General features: G+C 53.7%; 1 protein-coding gene across 1 annotated transcript in view; it reads right to left on the bottom strand.

Moving 5' to 3' along the window:
- Window positions 1–19,518, bottom strand: part of LOC147110011 (cell surface glycoprotein MUC18) — a 46,631-nt gene that overhangs the window by 12,504 nt on the left and 14,609 nt on the right. The window contains exons 3-6 of the mRNA XM_086004003.1: window positions 16,032–16,230; window positions 11,728–11,879; window positions 8,700–8,844; window positions 5,611–5,755 (exon numbers count right to left, since the gene is read on the bottom strand). Coding sequence (XP_085860129.1) covers window positions 5,611–5,755; window positions 8,700–8,844; window positions 11,728–11,879; window positions 16,032–16,230 — 641 coding nt within the window. The remainder of the gene's footprint in view (window positions 1–5,610; window positions 5,756–8,699; window positions 8,845–11,727; window positions 11,880–16,031; window positions 16,231–19,518) is intronic.

Raw genomic sequence — 19,518 nt, 5'->3', positions numbered from 1 at the left:
AGGAGGTTACAGAGATAGGGAGGGTTGTAGGGGCTGGAGGAGGTTACAGAGATAGGGAGGGTTGTAGAGGGCTGGAGGAGGTTACAGAGATAGGGAGGGTTGTAGGGGCTGGAGGAGGTTACAGAGATAGGGAGGGTTGTAGGGCTGGAGGAGGTTACAGAGATAGGGAGGGTTGTAGAGGCTGGAGGAGGTTACAGAGATAGGGAGGGTTGTAGAGGGCTGGAGGAGGTTACAGAGATAGGGAGGGTTGTAGGGCTGGAGGGGGTTACAGAGATAGGGAGGGTTGTAGTGGCTGGAGGAGGTTACAGAGATAGGGAGGGCTGTAGGGGCTGGAGGAGGTTACAGAGATAGGGAGGTTTGTAGGGGGCTGGAGGAGGTTACAGAGATAGGGAGGGTTGTAGGGGCTGGAGGAGGTTACAGAGATAGGGAGGGTTGTAGGGGCTGGAGGAGGTTACAGAGATAGGGAGGGTTGTAGGGCTGGAGGAGGTTACAGAGATAGGGAGGGTTGTAGAGGCTGGAGGAGGTTACAGAGATAGGGAGGGTTGTAGAGGGCTGGAGGAGGTTACAGAGATAGGGAGGGTTGTAGGGCTGGAGGGGATTACAGAGATAGGGAGGGTTGTAGGGGCTGGAGGGGGTTACAGAGATAGGGAGGGTTGTAGGGCTGGAGGAGGTTACAGAAATAGGGAGGGTTGTAGGGGCTGGAGGAGGTTACAGAGATAGGGAGGGTTGTAGTGGCTGGAGGAGGTTACAGAGATCTTGGGGGGTTGTAGGGGCTGGAGGAGGTTACAGAGATAGGGAGGGTTGTAGTGGCTGGAGGAGGTTACAGATATAGGGAGGGCTGTAGGGGCTGGAGGAGGTTACAGAGATAGGGAGGGTTGTAGGGGCTGGAGGAGGTTACAGAGATAGGGAGGGTTGTAGAGGGCTGGAGGAGGTTACAGAGATAGGGAGGGTTGTAGGGGCTGGAGGAGGTTACAGAGATAGGGAGGGTTGTAGGTCTGGAGGAGGTTACAGAGATAGGGAGGGTTGTAGAGGCTGGAGGAGGTTACAGAGATAGGGAGGGTTGTAGGGGCTGGAGGAGGTTACAGAGATAGGGAGGGTTGTAGGGGCTGGAGGAGGTTACAGAGATAGGGAGGTTTGTAGGGGCTGGAGGAGGTTACAGAGATAGGGAGGGTTGTAGGGGCTGGAGGAGGTTACAGAGATAGGGAGGGTTGTAGGGGGCTGGAGGAGGTTACAGAGATAGGGAGGGTTGTAGGGGGCTGGAGGAGGTTACAGAGATAGGGAGGTTTGTAGGGGCTGGAGGAGGTTACAGAGATAGGGAGGGTTGTAGGGGGCTGGAGGAGGTTACAGAGATAGGGAGGGTTGTAGAGGGCTGGAGGAGGTTACAGAGATAGGGAGGGTTGTAGCCCCCTACAAACCTCCCTATCTCTGTAACCTCCTCCAGCCCCTACAGCCCTCCCTATCTCTGTAACCTCCTCCAGCCACTACAACCCTCCCTATCTCTGTAACCTCCTCCAGCCCCTACAACCCTCCCTATCTCTGTAACCTCCTCCAGCCCCTACAACCCTCCCTATCTCTGTAACCTCCTCCAGCCCCCTACAACCCTCCCTATCTCTGTAACCTCCTCCAGCCCCTACAACCCTCCCTATCTCTGTAACCTCCTCCAGCCCTCTACAACCCTCCCTATCTCTGTAACCTCCTCCAGCCCCCTACAACCCTCCCTATCTCTGTAACCTCCTCCAGCCCCTACAAACCTCCCTATCTCTGTAACCTCCTCCAGCCTCTACAACCCTCCCTATCTCTGTAACCTCCTCCAGCCCCCTACAACCCTCCCTATCTCTGTAACCTCCTCCAGCCCTCTACAACCCTCCCTATCTCTGTAACCTCCTCCAGCCTCTACAACCCTCCCTATCTCTGTAACCTCCTCCAGCCCTACAACCCTCCCTATCTCTGTAACCTCCTCCAGCCCCTACAACCCTCCCTATCTCTGTAACCTCCTCCAGCCCCTACAACCCTCCCTATCTCTGTAACCTCCTCCAGCCCCCTACAACCCTCCCTATCTCTGTAACCTCCTCCAGCCCCTACAAACCTCCCTATCTCTGTAACCTCCTCCAGCCCCTACAACCCTCCCTATCTCTGTAACCTCCTCCAGCCCCGACAGCCCTCCCTATCTCTGTAACCTCCTCCAGCCCCTACAACCCTCCCTATCTCTGTAACCTCCTCCAGCCCCCTACAACCCTCCCTATCTCTGTAACCTCCTCCAGCCCCTACAACCCTCCCTATCTCTGTAACCTCCTCCAGCCCCCTACAACGCTCCCTATCTCTGTAACCTCCTCCAGCCCCTACAACCCTCCCTATCTCTGTAACCTCCTCCAGCCCCTACAACCCTCCCTATCTCTGTAACCTCCTCCAGCCCCCTACAACCCTCCCTATCTCTGTAACCTCCTCCAGCCCCTACAACCCTCCCTATCTCTGTAACCTCCTCCAGCCCCTACAAACCTCCCTATCTCTGTAACCTCCTCCAGCCCCTACAACCTTCCCTATCTCTGTAACCTCCTCCAGCCCCTACAACCCTCCCTATCTCTGTAACCTCCTCCAGCCCCCTACAACCCTCCCTATCTCTGTAACCTCCTCCAGCCCCTACAACCCTCCCTATCTCTGTAACCTCCTCCAGCCCCCTACAACCCTCCCTATCTCTGTAACCACCTCCAGCCCCTACAAACCTCCCTATCTCTGTAACCTCCTCCAGCCCCTACAACCCTCCCTATCTCTGTAACCTCCTCCAGCCCCTACAACCCTCCCTATCTCTGTAACCTCCTCCAGCCCCTACAACCCTCCCTATCTCTGTAACCTCCTCCAGCCCCCTACAACCCTCCCTATCTCTGTAACCTCCTCCAGCCCCTACAACCCTCCCTATCTCTGTAACCTCCTCCAGCCCCCTACAACCCTCCCTATCTCCGTAACCTCCTCCAGCCCCTACAACCCTCCCTATCTCTGTAACCTCCTCCAGCCCCTACAACCCTCCCTATCTCTGTAACCTCCTCCAGCCCCCTACAACCCTCCCAATCTCTGTAACCTCCTCCAGCCCCTACAACCCTCCCTATCTCTGTAACCTCCTCCAGCCCCTACAGCCCTCCCTATCTCTGTAACCTCCTCCAGCCCCTACAACCCTCCCTATCTCTGTAACCTCCTCCAGCCCCTACAACCCTCCCTATCTCTGTAACCTCCTCCAGCCCCTACAACCCTCCCTATCTCTGTAACCTCCTCCAGCCCCCTACAACCCTCCCTATCTCTGTAACCTCCTCCAGCCCCTACAAACCTCCCTATCTCTGTAACCTCCTCCAGCCCCTACAACCCTCCCTATCTCTGTAACCTCCTCCAGCCCCTACAACCCTCCCTATCTCTGTAACCTCCTCCAGCCCCTACAACCCTCCCTATCTCTGTAACCTCCTCCAGCCCCCTACAACCCTCCCTATCTCTGTAACCTCCTCCAGCCCCTACAACCCTCCCTATCTCTGTAACCTCCTCCAGCCCCCTACAACTCTCCCTATCTCTGTAACCTCCTCCAGCCCCTACAACCCTCCCTATCTCTGTAACCTCCTCCAGCCCCTACAACCCTCCCTATCTCTGTAACCTCCTCCAGCCCCCTACAACCCTCCCTATCTCTGTAACCTCCTCCAGCCCCTACAACCCTCTCTATCTCTGTAACCTCCTCCAGCCCCTACAAACCTCCCTATCTCTGTAACCTCCTCCAGCCCCTACAACCCTCCCTATCTCTGTAACCTCCTCCAGCCCCTACAACCCTCCCTATCTCTGTAACCTCCTCCAGCCCCATACAACCCTCCCTATCTCTGTAACCTCCTCCAGCCCCTACAACCCTCCCTATCTCTGTAACCTCCTCCAGCCCCCTACAACCCTCCCTATCTCTGTAACCTCCTCCAGCCCCTACAAACCTCCCTATCTCTGTAACCTCCTCCAGCCCCTACAACCCTCCCTATCTCTGTAACCTCCTCCAGCCCCTACAACCCTCCCTATCTCTGTAACCTCCTCCAGCCCCTACAACCCTCCCTATCTCTGTAACCTCCTCCAGCCCCCTAGAACCCTCCCTATCTCTGTAACCTCCTCCAGCCCCTCCAACCCTCCCTATCTCTGTAACCTCCTCCAGCCCCCTACAACCCTCCCTATCTCTGTAACCTCCTCCAGCCCCTACAACCCTCCCTATCTCTGTAACCTCCTCCAGCCCCCTACAACCCTCCCTATCTCTGTAACCTCCTCCAGCCCCCTACAACCCTCCCTATCTCTGTAACCTCCTCCAGCCCCTACAACCCTCCCTATCTCTGTAACCTCCTCCAGCCCCTACAACCCTCCCTATCTCTGTAACCTCCTCCAGCCCCTGCAACCCTCCCTATCTCTGTAACCTCCTCCAGCCCTACAACCCTCCCTATCTCTGTAACCTCCTCCAGCCCTACAACCCTCCCTATCTCTGTAACCTCTTCCAGCCCCCTACAACCCTCCCTATCTCTGTAACCTCCTCCAGCCCCTACAACCCTCCCTATCTCTGTAACCTCCGCCAGCCCCTGCAACCCTCCCTATCTCTGTAACCTCTTCCAGCCCCCTACAACCCTCCCTATCTCTGTAACCTTCTCCAGCCCCTACAACCCTCCCTATCTCTGTAGCCTTCTCCAGCCCCTACAACCCTCCCTATCTCTGTAACCTCCTCCAGCCCCTACAACCCTCCCTATCTCTGTAACCTCCTCCAGCCCTACAACCCTCCCTATCTCTGTAACCTCCTCCAGCCCTACAACCCTCCCTATCTCTGTAACCTCTTCCAGCCCCCTACAACCCTCCCTATCTCTGTAACCTCCTCCAGCCCCTACAACCCTCCCTATCTCTGTAACCTCCGCCAGCCCCTACAACCCTCCCTATCTCTGTAACCTCTTCCAGCCCCCTACAACCCTCCCTATCTCTGTAACCTTCTCCAGCCCCCTACAACCCTCCCTATCTCTGTAACCTTCTCCAGCCCCTACAACCCTCCCTATCTCTGTAACCTCCTCCAGCCCCTACAACCCTCCCTATCTCTGTAACCTCCTCCAGCCCCTACAATCCTCCCTATCTCTGTAATCTCCTCCAGCCCCTACAACCCTCCCTATCTCTGTAATCTCCTCCAGCCCCTACAACCCTCCCTATCTCTGTAACCTCCTCCAGCCCCTACAACCCTCCCTATCTCTGTAACCTCCTCCAACCCTCCACGATCTCTGCGCTCCTCCAATTCTGGCCTCTTGCGCATCACCCGATTTCCATCGCTCCACCATTGGCGGCCGTGCCTTCAGCCGCCTGGGCCCCGAGCTCTGGAATTCCCTTCCTAAACCTCTCCGCCTCTCTGTCTCCTCCTTTAAGACACTCCTTTTAATTTGACCTCTTTGACCCAGTTTTTGGTCGCCCGTCCTGATATCTCCTGATGTGGCTCGGTGTGAGATTTTGTAGGATAATCGCTCCTGTGAAGCGCCGTGGGACATTAAAGGCGCTGTATAAATGCAGGCTGTTCTTGTTGGTAGAGGTCTCTGGGCCCTGCGGGGGGTTTTATTCCGACCTTCTAGCCTTGGTTGTACTCACAGAGGTTGCATCCCTTTCATTTGGTTCCTCTTCGCTTTGTACGTGAAAGTGCTGATGCCAACAATCAGCATGGCAAGGACGCCCGCCGGAATCGCGATGGCCAAGATCAGGTTCATCTCACTCAGTTGCAAGGAGGTCCGCGGTTCTGAAGGGAGGCAGAACAGAGATTTGTAATTACTGGACCAGCCACATAAATACTGTGGCTCCAAGAGCAGGTCAGAGGCTGGGTGTTCTGCAGCGAGTGTCTCACCTCCTGACTCCCCAAAGCCTTTCCACCATCTACAAGGCACAAGTCAGGGGTGTGATGGAATACTCTCCACTTGCCTGGATGAGTGCAGCTCCAACAACACTCGAGAAGCTCGACACCATCCAGGACAAAGCAGCCCGATTGATTGGCACCCCATCCACCACCTTAAACATTCACTCCCTCCACCACCGGCGCACCGTGGCTGCAGTGTGTACCATCTACAAGATGCACTGCAGCAACTCACCAAGGCTTCTTCGGCAGCACCTCCCAAACCCACCACCTCTTCCACCTAGAAGGACAAGGGCAGCAGGCGCACGGGACCACCACCTCCAAGTTCCCCTCCATGTCACACACAGCATCCTGACTTGGAAATATATCGGCCATTCCTTCATCGTCGCTGGGTCAAAATCCTGGAACTCCCTCCCTAACAGCACTGTGGGAGCACCTTCACCACACGGACTGCAGCGGTTCAAGAAGGCGGCTCACCACCACCTTCTCAAGGGCAACTAGGGATGGGCAATAAATGCTGGCCTTGCCAGCGACGCCCACATCCCAGGAACAAATAAATAAATAACAAAACCAGCTTGTGGCTGCAGACATGCTGGGCTGGGCTGGGCTGGCGGGGGGGGGGGCGGTGGGGGCAGAAACATACAGAGAGGGTCTCGAGCCCCTTGCAGTCCGGTCACACAATAAGGGACTGCAATTCGCCAACTGATGACGTGCGGTCTAACCACTTCGACGAGGAGCTGGGAAGTTAGCGGATTGGGAACGGGACTGGGAAACCATTACAGGTGGGGATCACCGATGTAGTCCATTGGGCAGGGGTCAGTCTCCATGGAGGGGCAGCAGGCCAGGATGGAGTAGTGGAGATGTGGCACTGGATGAATATTCTGCAGTTTTGCTTGATCTCCTTTGGGAATCATGGGGGGTGTTTATACAGAACATTGACTCGGGCAATTAAATGTATAGGGTAACGACAGTGATAGGGGAGAGTATACATGGGCTGTGGGCGGAGATTAAATGGGTGGGGAGGGTCATTGATGGGGTAGAGTGTACAGGGGCTGTGGGAGGAGATTCAATGGGAGTGTACAGTCCATGTTAGGGGAGAGTGTCCAGGGGCTGTGGGAGGAGATTCAATGGGTGGGTAGAGTCCATGATAGGGGAGAGTGTTCATGGGCTGTGGGAGGAGATTAAATGGGAGTGTAGAGTCCATGTTAGGGGAGAGTGTACATGGGCTGTGGGAGGAGATTAAATGGGTGGGTAGAGTCTGTGATAGGGGAGAGTGTACATGGGCTGTGGGAGGAGATTAAATGGGTGGGTAGAGTCCATGTTAGGGGAGAGTGTACATGGGCTGTGGGAGGAGATTAAATGGGTGGGTAGAGTCTGTGATAGGGGAGAGTGTACACGGGCTGTGGGAGGAGATTAAATGGGTGGGTAGAGCCTGTGATAGGGGAGAGTGTACATGGGCTGTGGGAGGAGATTAAATGGGAGTGTAGAGTCCATGTTAGGGGAGAGTGTACATGGGCTGTGGGAGGAGATTAAATGGGTGGGGAGGGTCATTGATGGGGTAGAGTGTACAGGGGCTGTGGGAGGAGATTAAATGGGTGGGTAGAGTCCATGATAGGGGAGAGTGTACATGGGCTGAGGGAGGAGATTAAATGAGTGGGGAGGGTCCATGATAGGGGAGAGTGTACATGGGCTGTGGGAGGAGATTAAATGGGTGGGTAGAGTCCATGTTAGGGGAGAGTGTACATCAGCTATGGGAGGAGATTAAATGGGTGGGGAGGGTCATTGATGGGGTTGAGTATACAGGGGCTGTGGGAGGAGATTAAATGGGTGGGTAGAGTCCATGTTAGGGGGAGAGTGTCCGTGGGCTGTGGGAGGAGATTAAATGGGTGGGGAGGGTCATTGATGGGGTAGAGTGTACAGAGGCTGTGGGAGGAGAATAAATGGGTGGGTAGAGACAATGATAGAGTAGAGTGTCCATGGGCTGTGGGAGGAGATTAAATGGGTGGGGAGGGTCATTGATGGGGTAGAGTGTACAGGGGCTGTGGGAGGAGAATAAATGGGTGGGTCGAGTCCACGATAGGGGAGAGTGTACATGGGCTGTGGGAGGAGATTAAATGGGTGGGTCGAGTCCACGATAGGGGAGAGTGTACATGGGCTGTGGGAGGAGATTAAATGGGTGGGTCGAGTCCATGATAGGGGGAGAGTGTCCGTGGGCTGTGGGAGGAGATTAAATGGGTGGGGAGGGTCATTGATGGGGTAGAGTGTCCATGGGCTGTGGGAGGAGATTAAATGGGTGGGGAGGGTCATTGATGGGGTAGAGTGTACAGGGGCTGTGGGAGGAGATTAAATGGGTGGGGAGGGTCATTGATGGGGGAGAGTGTCCGTGGGCTGTGGGAGGAGATTAAATGGGTGGGGAGGGTCATTGATGGGGTAGAGTGTCCGTGGGCTGTGGGAGGAGATTAAATGGGTGGGGAGGGTCATTGATGGGGGAGAGTGTACATGGGCTGTGGGAGGAGATTAAATGGGTGGGGAGGGTCATTGATGGGGTAGAGTGTACAGGGGCTGTGGGAAGAGATTAAATGGGTGGGTCGAGTCCACGATAGGGGAGAGTGTACAGGGGCTGTGGGAGGAGATTAAATGGGTGGGTCGAGTCCACGATAGGGGAGAGTGTACAGGGGCTGTGGGAGGAGATTAAATGGGTGGGTCGAGTCCACGATAGGGGAGAGTCCAGATGTACAGTGGAAGGAGTTGGCTTCATGGGCCGAGTGACTTTTTCTATTATCTAGAATGGCAATTAAGTTAAATGTTAATAAATGCGATAATATAGACTCACCTTCCACAACCTCGATCAGAACAGATTTGGACTGGACTAGGCTTGGGATGGAAGGGTGAGAGGCTTGGCAGGTGTAGGTGCCTCCTTGTTCTGGTGTGATCTTCACAATCTTCAGGCTGCTGTTTGGGTAGATCCAATCATCGCCCTGCAAGAAGGGGGGTTAAACCTCGATTAGATTCCAGCCTGTAACTCACTCCCGGGTATCCGTTATTCTATATATAAACCCCTCCTCGAACCCCTCGATTAGATTCCAGCCTGTAACTCACTCCCGGGTATCTATTATTCTATATATAAATCCCCCGAACCCCTCGATTAGATTCCAGCCTGTAACTCACTCCCGGATATGTTATTCTAGATATAAACCCCCTGAACCCCTCAATTAGCTCTCATCAAAGTCATAAATGACATCCTTTGTGACTGTGACAAAGGTAAACTATCCCTCCTCGTCCTTCTTGACTTGTCCGCAGCCTTTGACACGGTTGACCACTCCATCCTTCTCCAACACCTCTCCACCATCGTCCAGCTGGGTGGGACTGCACTCGCCTGGTTCCATTCTTATCTATCTAATCGTAGCCAGAGAATCACCTGCAACGTCTTCTCTTCCCGCTCCCGCATCCTTACCTCTGGTGTCCCCCAAGGATCTATCCTTGGCTCCTCCTATTTCTCATCTACACGTTGCCCCCTGGCGACAACATCCGAAAACACAGCCGAAAACCCTCCACTGTCTCTAAATTGTCAGAGTGCTTGCCCGACATCCACTTCTGGATCAGCAGAAATTTTCTCCAATTAAATATTGGGAAGACCGAAGCCATTGTTTTCGTTCCCCGCCACAAACTCCGTTCCCTAGCCACTGACTCCAATCCCTCTCCCTAACATCTGTCTGAGGCTGAACCAGACTGTTCGAGACCTTGGTGTCATATTTGACCCTGAAATGAGCTTCCGACCACATATCCACAGCATAACTAAGACGGCCTACTTCCACCTCCGTAGCATCGCCCGTCTCCGCCCTTGCCTCAGCTCATCCGCTGCTGAAACCCTCATCCATGCCTTTGTTACCGCCAGACTTGACTATTCCAACGCACTCCTGGCTGGCCTCCCACATTCCACCCCACGTAAACTTGAGGTCATCCAAAACTCGGCTGCCCGTGTCCTAACTCGCACCCAGTCCCGTTCACCCATCTCCCCTGTGCTCGCTGACGTACATTGGCTTCCGGTTATGCAAACGCCTTGATTTCAAAATTTTCATCCTTGTTTTCAAACCCCTCCATGGCCTACTCGCCCCCCTCTCCCTATCTCTGTAATCTCCTCCAGCCCCTACAACCCTCCCTATCTCTGTAATCTCCTCCAGCCCCTACGACCCTCCCTATCTCTGTAACCTCCTCCAGCCCCTACAACCCTCCCTACCTCTGTAACCTCCTCCAGCCCCTACAACCCTCCCTATCTCTGTAATCTCCTCCAGCCCCTACAACCCTCCCCTTCTCTGTAACCTCCTCCAGCCCTACAACCCTCCCTATCTCTAACCTCCTCCAGCCCCTACAACCCTCCCTATCTCTGTAATCTCCTCCAGCCCCCTACAACCCTCCCCTTCTCTGTAATCTCCTCCAGCCCCTACAACCCTCCCTATCTCTGTAACCTCCTCCAGCCCCTACAACCCTCCCTATCTCTGTAACCTCCTCCAGCCCCTACAACCCTCCCCTTCTCTGTAACCTCCTCCAGCCCTACAACCCTCCCTATCTCTAACCTCCTCCAGCCCCTACAACCCTCCCTATCTCTGTAATCTCCTCCAGCCCCCTACAACCCTCCCCTTCTCTGTAATCTCCTCCAGCCCCTACAACCCTCCCTATCTCTGTAACCTCCTCCAGCCCCTACAACCCTCCCTATCTCTGTAACCTCCTCCAGCCCCTACAACCCTCCCTATCTCTGTAATCTCCTCCAGCCCCTACAACTCTCCCTATCTCTGTAACCTCCTCGAGCCCCTACAACCCTCCCTATCTCTGTAACCTCCTCCAGCCCCTTCAACCCTCCCTATCTCTGTAACCTCCTCCAGCCCCCAGAACCCTCCCTATCTCTGTAACCCCCTCCAGTCCCTACAACCCTCCCTATCTCTGTAACCTCCTCCAGCCCCTACAACCCTTCCTATCTCTGTAACCTCCTCCAGCCCCTACAACCCCCCATCTCTGTAACCTCCTCCAGCCCCTACAACCCTTCCTATCTCTGTAACCTCCTCGAGCCCCTACAACCCTCCCTATCTCTGTAACCTCCTCCAGCCCCTTCAACCCTCCCTATCTCTGTAACCTCCTCCAGCCCCCAGAACCCTCCCTATCTCTGTAACCCCCTCCAGCCCCTACAACCCTCCCTATCTCTGTAACCTCCTCCAGCCCCTACAACCCTTCCTATCTCTGTAACCTCCTCCAGCCCCTACAACCCCCCATCTCTGTAACCTCCTCCAGCCCCTACAACCCTTCCTATCTCTGTAACCTCCTCCAGCCCCTACAACGCTCCCAGATCTCTGCGCTCCTCCAATTCTGGCCTCTTGCGCATCCCCTGATTTCCATCGCTCCACCATTGGCGGCCGTGCCTTCAGCCGCGTGGGCCCCGAGCTCTGGAATTCCCTCCCTAAACCTCTCCGCCTCTCTCTCCTCCTTTAAGACGCTCCTTAAAACCGCCCTCTTTGACCAAGCTTTTGGTCGCCTGTCCTAATATCTCCTTATGTGGCTCGGTGTCAAATTTTGTGTCTTTTAATACTCCTGTGAAGCAGCCTTGGGACATTTTACTACATTAAAGGCGCTATATAAATACAAGTTTTTGTTGTTGATGTGTGGCCCCCACCACCCAGAAACCTTGATTAAAACAGTAAGGAGAGAAGGTCAACCTATCTACCTGAGTCCCAGAGCTTAATTATTAACGAGGTGCGGTGATCAGTGTTGCTGGTTGGAGATCCCTTGGCTCTTTGAGGTGTTTATGAATCTACACTTGCTCGATCACAGCCACGTTACCGAGCTGATAAGCCTCGATAAATCGGTCGTACCTCTCTCTTCCAGTGGTAGACCGGCGGTTCCGAGGACCTCGCGGAGCACTTGACCTCGACGTCCTTTCCGCACATTACCCTCACAACCCGTGGGTCCCTCATGTAGCGGCTGAAGCGACTTCCGGGTTGGGAGATGGAAATGTCGTTCAGATCTTGAAAACAAAAACGATAAGGAAGAATGAACTCGCCTTTCTCCAGCGCCTTTCACCACCTCAGGACGTCCCAAAGCGCCTCACAGCCAATGAAGCACTTTTTTTGCAGTGTGCTCACTGTTGTAATGTAGGAAACGCAGCAGCCAATTTGCGCACAGCAAGCTCCCACAAACTGCAATGTGATAATCACCGGATAATCTGTTTTTTAGTGATGTTGGTTGAGGAATAAATATTGGCCCCAGGACACCGGGGAGAACTCCCCCCTGCTCTTCTTCCAATAGTGGACGTGGGATCTTTTACGTCCACCTGAGAGGGCAGACAGTGCCTCGGTTTAATATCTCATCCGAAAGACGGCACCTCCAGCAGTGCGGCGCTCCCTCAGTAATGCCCCTCCGACAGTGCGGCACTCCCTCAGTAATGCCCCTCCGACAGTGCGGCGCTCCCTCAGTAATGCCCCTCCGACAGTGCGGCACTCCCTCAGTAATGCCCCTCCGACAGTGCGGCGCTCCCTCAGTAATGCCCCTCCGACAGTGCAGCGCTCCCTCAGTAATGCCCCTCCGACAGTGCGGCGCTCCCTCAGTACTGACCCTCCGACAGTGCAGCGCTCCCTCAGTACTGACCCTCCGACAGTGCAGCGCTCCCTCAGTACTGCCCCTCCGACAGTGCGGCGCTCCCTCAGTACTGCCCCTCCGACAGTGCGGCTCTCCCTCAGTACTGACCCTCCGACAGTGCGGCGCTCCCTCAGTACAGCCCCTCCGACAGTGCGGCGCTCCCTCAGTACTGACCCTCCGACAGTGCAGCGCTCCTTCAATACAGCCCCTCCGACCGTGCGGCGCTCCCTCAGTACTGACCCTCCGACAGTGCGGCGCTCCCGCAGTACTGCCCCTCCGACAGTGCGGCGCTCCCTCAGTAATGCCCCTCCGACAGTGCGGCACTCCCTCAGTACTGACCCTCCGACAGTGCGGCGCTCCTTCAGTACAGCCCCTCCGACCGTGCGGCGCTCCCTCAGTACTGACCCTCCGACAGTGCGGCGCTCCCGCAGTACTGCCCCTCCGACAGTGCGGCGCTCCTTCAGTAATGCCCCTCCGACAGTGCGGCACTCCCTCAGTACTGCCCCTCCGACAGTGCGGCACTCCCTCAGTACTGCCCCTCCGACAGTGCGACGCTCCCTCAGTACTGCCCCTCCGACAGTGCGGCGCTCCCTCAGTATTGCCCCTCCGACAGTGCGGTGCTCCCTCATTACTGCCCCTCCAACAGTGCAGCTCTCCCTCAGTACTGCCCCTCCGACCGTGCGGCGCTCCCTCAGTACTGCCCCTCCGACAGTGCGGCACTCCCTCAGTACTGCCCCTCCGACAGCTCCCTCAGTACTACACTGGAGTGTCAGTCTCGATTTTTGTGCTCAAGTCTCTGGAGTTTGATCAGAACCCACGACCTTCTGACTCAGAGGCGAGAGTGACACCCACTGAGCCACGGGCTGACACTTAAGTAAACAGAGAGTAGAAGGGGGGAGGGAGAGGCGGGGAAAGAGAGTTGATAAAAGGGGGGAGAGGGGGGATAGAGGGAGAGAAGCGAAAGAGGAGAGAGGCAGACAAAGGGACAGTGAGAGATAGCCAGACAGAGAGAGCTAGCCAGAAACAGGGTGAGTAAAGGGAGAAAGAGAGAATTTAGACACAGAGAAAGTGGGAATGGTAGCATAGTGGTTATGTTGCTGGACTAGTAATCCAGAAACCTGGACTAATAATCCATGAAACTATGAGTTCAAATCCTACCCTGGCATTTAATTTAAATTCAGTTAATTAAATAAGAATCTGGAATTAAAAACATGTATCGGTAATGGTGGCCATGTAACTACCGGATTGTCACTAAAAACCCATCTGGTTCACCAACGTCCTTTAGGGAAGGAAATCTGCCGCCCTTACACGGTCTGGCCGATATCTGGCTCCAGACCCACAGCAAGGCTCTTAACTGCCCCTCTGAAATGGCAGCTCACCACCACCTTCTCGAGGGCAATTTTTTTATTTTTTATTATTCATTGATGGGATGTGGGCGTCGCTGGCTAGGCCTGCATTTAGTGCCCATCCCAATTGCCCTTGAGAAGATGGTGGTGAGCCGCCTTCTTGAACCGCTGCAGTCCATATGGTGTAGGTACACCCACAATGCTGTTAGGAAGGGAGTTCCAGGATTTTGGCCCAGCGACAGTGAAGGAACGGCGATACAGGTCCAAGTCAGGATGGTGTGTGGCTTGGAGGGGAACTTGTAGGTGGTGATGTTCCCATGCGTCTGCTGCCCTTGTCCTTCTAAGTGGTAGAGGTGGCGGGTTTGGAAGGTGCTGTTGAAGAAGCCTTGGCGAGTTGCTGCAGTGCATCTTGTAGATGGTACACACTGCAGCCACAGTGCACCGGTGGTGGAGGGAGTGAATGTTGAAGGTGGTGGATGGAGTGCCAATCAAGCGGGCTGCTTTATCCTGAATGGTGTCAAGCTTCTTGAGTGTTGCTGGAGCTGCACTCATCCAGGCGAGTGGAGAGCGTTCCATCACCCTCCTGACTTGTGCCTTGTAGATGGTGGAAAGGCTTTGGGGAGTCAGGAGGTGAGACACTCGCCGCAGAATTCCCAGCCTCTGGCCTGCTCTTGTAGCCACAGTATTTATGTGGCTGGTCCAGTTCAGTTTCTGATCAATGGTAACCCCCAGGATGTTGATAGTGGGGAATTCAGCAATGGTAATGCCATTGAATATCAAGGGGAGGGCAATAAATGCTGGCTTTGCTAGCGACGCCCTCATCCCAGGAACAAATTTTTAAAAAAGGGATAGAACATGGAAACATAGAGAAATAGGAGCAGGAGTCGGCCATTCGGCCCGTCGAGCCTGCTCCGCCATTCAATATGATCATGGCTGATCCTCTATCTCAATACCATATTCCCGCTCTCGCCCCAAACACCTTGATGCCTTTTGTGTCTAGAAATCTATCGATCTCCTTCTTAAATATATTCAGTGACTTGGCCTCCACAGCCTTCTGTGGTAGAGAATTCCACAGGTTCACCATCCTCTGAGTGAAGAAATTTCTCCTCATCTCAGTCCTAAATGTCCTACCCAGTTTCCTGAGACTGTGACCCCTCGTTCTAGACCCACCCCCCCAGCCAGGGGAAACATCCTCCCTGCATCCAGTCTGTCTAACCCGGTCAGAATTTTATACGTTTCAATCAGATCCCCCTCTTATTCTTCTAAACTCTAGTGAATACAGGAAGGCAGATTATTATCTGAACAGCAATAGATTGGGAGAAGGGGAAGTGCAACGAGACCTGGGTGTCCTTGTGCACCAGTCGCTGAAGGTAAGCATGCAGGTGCAGCAGGCGGTTAAGAAGGCAAATGGTATGTTGGCCTTCATAGCAAGAGGGTTCGAGTACAGGAACAAGGATGTCTTGCTGCAGTTGTACAGGGCCTTGGTGAGACCACACCTTGAGTATTGTGTGCAGTTTTGGTCGCCTTACCTGAGGAAGGATGTTCTTGCCATGGAGTGAGTGCAGCGAAGATTCACCAGACTGATACCTGGGATGGCAGGAATGACGGATGAGGAGAGATTGGGTTGATTGGGCTTATACTCGCTGGAGTTTAGAAGAATGAGAGGGGATCTCATTGAAACTTATAAAATTCTAACAGGATTAGACAGACTAGATGCAGGAAGGATGTTCCCGATGGTCAGGGAGTCCAGAACCAGGGGTCACAGTCTAAGGATAAGGGGTAAGCCATTTAGGACAGAGATGAGGAAGAATTTCTTCACCCAGAGAGTGGTGAACCTGTGGAATTCTCTACCACAGAAGGCAGTAGAGGCCAATTCATTAAATATATTCAAGAAGTAGTTGGATATATTTCTTAAGGCTAAAGGGATCAAGGGATATGGGGAGAAGGCAGGGACAGGGTACTGAATTTGGATGATCAGCCATGATCTCATTGAATGGCGGAGCAGGCTCGAGGGGCCGAATGGCCTACTCCTGCTCCTATCTTCTATGTTTCTATGTTTCTAGTCGACCCAATCTCTCCGAGAGTAAGAGAAAAGAAAGACAGAAAGTGAGAGAGGATAGAGAGAAGGGAAAGGCAGAAGGAGAGGAGAGATTTGAAAAGAGGATAAAATTGCGAAAGAAAACAGAGTGACTTACACTGCAGGGGGATTGTGATGTTCTCGGAGTAGATCTGGCCCTCGGTTCCATTGGAGACACACCTGTAGGGCCCGACGTGCCACTTGTAAATCTGCTTTACCCGAAGGAGCAGCTCTCCATTGTCTCGCGTGATGTTGAAGCTGTAATACCAGCAGCGGAAGGAAGTAGTGGGGTCAAAGTTGAACCAGGACTTCATCCACTAAAATGACGAGGGAAGGGAAATATCAGGTGAGGTAGGCGAGGCAAAGTGAGTTTGCTCAACTCAAGTTCTTAGGTAGATATAGAAGAGATACAAAAATCACATTTTTCATTCACCTCTTCTATTAATCATCTATGTTTATCAAGATAAGGGATGTTAGAGCTGGGAAGGAAACCCTTCCATTTCAATCACTCATCAAACACTCCCAGGGCGGGTACAGCACGGGTTAGATACAGAGTAAAGCTCCCTCTACACTGTCCCATCAAACACTCCCGGGGCAGGTACAGCACAGGTTAGATACAGAGTAAAGCTCCCTCTACACTGTCCCATCAAACACTCCCAGGGTAGGTACAGCACGGGTTAGATACAGAGTAAAGCTCCCTCTACACTGTCCCATCAAACACTCCCAGGGCAGGTACAGCACGGGTTAGATACAGAGTAAAGCTCCCTCTACGCTGTCCCATCAAACACTCCCGGGGCAGGTACAGCACAGGTTAGATACAGAGTAAAGCTCCCTCTACACTGTCCCCATCAAACACTCCCAGGGCAGGTACAGCACAGGTTAGATACAGAGTAAAGCTCCCTCTACACTGTCCCATCAAACACTCCCAGGACAGGTACAGCACGGTGTTAGATACAGAGTAAAGCTCCCTCTACACTGTCCCATCAAACACTTCCAGGGCAGGTACAGCACGGTGTTAGATACAGAGTAAAGCTCCCTCTACACAGTCCCATCAAACACTCCCAGGGCGGGTACAGCACGGGTTAGATACAGAGTAAAGCTCCCTCTACACTGTCCCATCAAACACTCCCAGGGCAGGTACAGCACGGGTTAGATACAGAGTAAAGCTCCCTCGACACTGTCCCATCAAACACTCCCAGGGCGGGTACAGCACGGGTTAGATACAGAGTAAAGTTCCCTCTACACTGTCCCATCAAACACTCCCAGGGCGGGTACAGCATGGGGTTAGATACAGAGTAAAGCTCCCTCTACACTGTCCCATCAAACACTCCCAGGGCAGGTACAGCATGGGTTAGATACAGAGTAAAGCTCCCTCTACACTGTCCCATCAAACACTCACAGGGGAGGTACAGCACGGGGTTAGATACAGAGTAAAGCTCCCTCTACACTGTCCCATCAAACACTCCCAGGGCAGGTACAGCACGGGTTAGATACAGAGTAAAGCTCTCTCTACACTGTCCCATCAAACACTCCCAGGGCAGGTACAGCACGGGGTTAGATACAGAGTAAAGCTCCCTCTACACTGTCCCATCAAACACTCCCAGGGCAGGTACAGCACGGGTTAGATACAGAGTAAAGCTCCCTCTACACAGTCCCATCAAACACTCCCAGGGCAGGTACAGCACGGGGTTAGATACAGAGTAAAGCTCCCTCTACACAGTCCCATCAAACACTCCCAGGGCAGGTACAGCATGGGGTTAGATACAGAGTAAAGCTCCCTCTACACAGTCCCATCAAACACTCCCAGGGGAGGTGCAGCACGGGGTTAGATACAGAGTAAAGCTCCCTCTACACTGTCCCATCAAACACTCCCAGGGCAGGTACAGCATGGGGTTAGACACAGAGTAAAGCTCCCTCTACACAGTCCCATCAAACACTCCCAGGGGAGGTACAGCACGGGTTAGATACAGAGTAAAGCTCCCTCTACACTGTCCCATCAAACACTCCCAGGGCAGGTACAGCACGGGGTTAGATATAGAGTAAAGCTCCCTCTACACTGTCCCATCAAACACTCCCAGGGCAGGTACAGCACGGGTTAGAAACAGAGTAAAGCTCCCTCTACACTGTCCCATCAAACACTCCCAGGGCAGGTGCAGCACGGGTTAGATACAGAGTAAAGCTCCCTCTACACTGTCCCATCAAACACTCCCAGGGCAGGTACAGCATGGGTTAGACACAGAGTAAAGCTCCATCTACACTGTCCCATCAAACACTCCCAGGGCAGGTACAGCACGGGGTTAGATACAGAGTAAAGCTCCCTCTACACTGTCCCATCAAACACTCCCAGGGCAGGTACAGCACGGGGTTAGACACAGAGTAAAGCTCCCTCTAGACTGTCCCATCAAACACTCCCAGGGCAGTACAGCACGGGTTAGATACAGAGTAAAGCTCCCTCTAGACTGTCCCATCAAACACTCCCAGGGCAGGTACAGCACGGGGTTAGATACAGAGTAAAGCTCCCTCTACACTGTCCCCATCAAACACTCCCAGGGCAGGTACAGCACGGGTTAGATACAGAGTAAAGCTCCCTCTAGACTGTCCCATCAAACACTCCCAGGGCAGGTACAGCACGGGGTTAGATACAGAGTAAAGCTCCCTCTACACTGTCCCCATCAAACACTCCCAGGGCAGTACAGCACGGGGTTAGATACAGAGTAAAACCCCCTCTACACTGTCCCCATCAAACACTCCCAGGGCAGGTACAGCACGGGTTAGATACAGAGTAAAACCCCCTCTACACGGTCCCCATCAAACACTCCCAGGGCAGGTACAGCACGGGTTAGATACAGAGTAAAGCTCCCTCTACACTGTCCCATCAAACATTCCCAGGGCAGGTACATCACGGGGTTAGATACAGAGTAAAACCCCCTCTACACTGTCCCATCAAACACCCCCAGGGCAGGTACAGCACGGGTTAGATACAGAGTAAAGCTCCCTCAACACTATCCCATCAAACACTCCCACAGCAGGTACAGCACGGGGTTAGATACAGAGTAAAGCTCCCACTACACTGTCCCATCAAACACTCCCAGGGCAGGTACAGCACGGGGTTAGATACAGAGTAAAGCTCTCTCTACACTGTCCCATCAAACACTCCCACGGCAGGTACAGCACGGGGTTAGATACAGAGTAAAGCTCCCACTACACTGTCCCATCAAACACTCCCAGGGCAGGTACAGCATGGGTTAGAAACAGAGTAAAGCTCCCTCTACACTGTCCCATCAAACACTCCCAGGGCAGGTACAGCACGGGTTAGATACAGAGTAAAGCTCCCACTACATTGTCCCATCAAACACTCCCAGGGCAGGTACAGCACGGGTTAGATACAGAGTAAAGCTCCCTCTACACTGTCCCATCAAACACTCCCAGGGCAGGTACAGCACGGGTTAGATACAGAGTAAAGCTCCCTCTATACTGTCCCATCAAACACTCCCAGGGCAGGTACAGCACGCGGTTAGATACAGAGTAAAGCTCCCTCTACACTGTCCCATCAAACACTCCCAGGACAGGTACAGCACGGGTTAGATAGAGAGTAAAGCTCCCTC

This window comes from Somniosus microcephalus, chromosome 12 (assembly GCF_052327205.1).
Source record: "Somniosus microcephalus isolate GS21.2 chromosome 12, FLI_Smic_1.0, whole genome shotgun sequence".
In the NCBI taxonomy this organism is placed as follows: Eukaryota; Metazoa; Chordata; class Chondrichthyes; order Squaliformes; family Somniosidae; genus Somniosus; species Somniosus microcephalus.
Note: the sequence above shows the minus strand (reverse complement) of the source record. Positions and strands in the feature narration are given on the sequence as shown.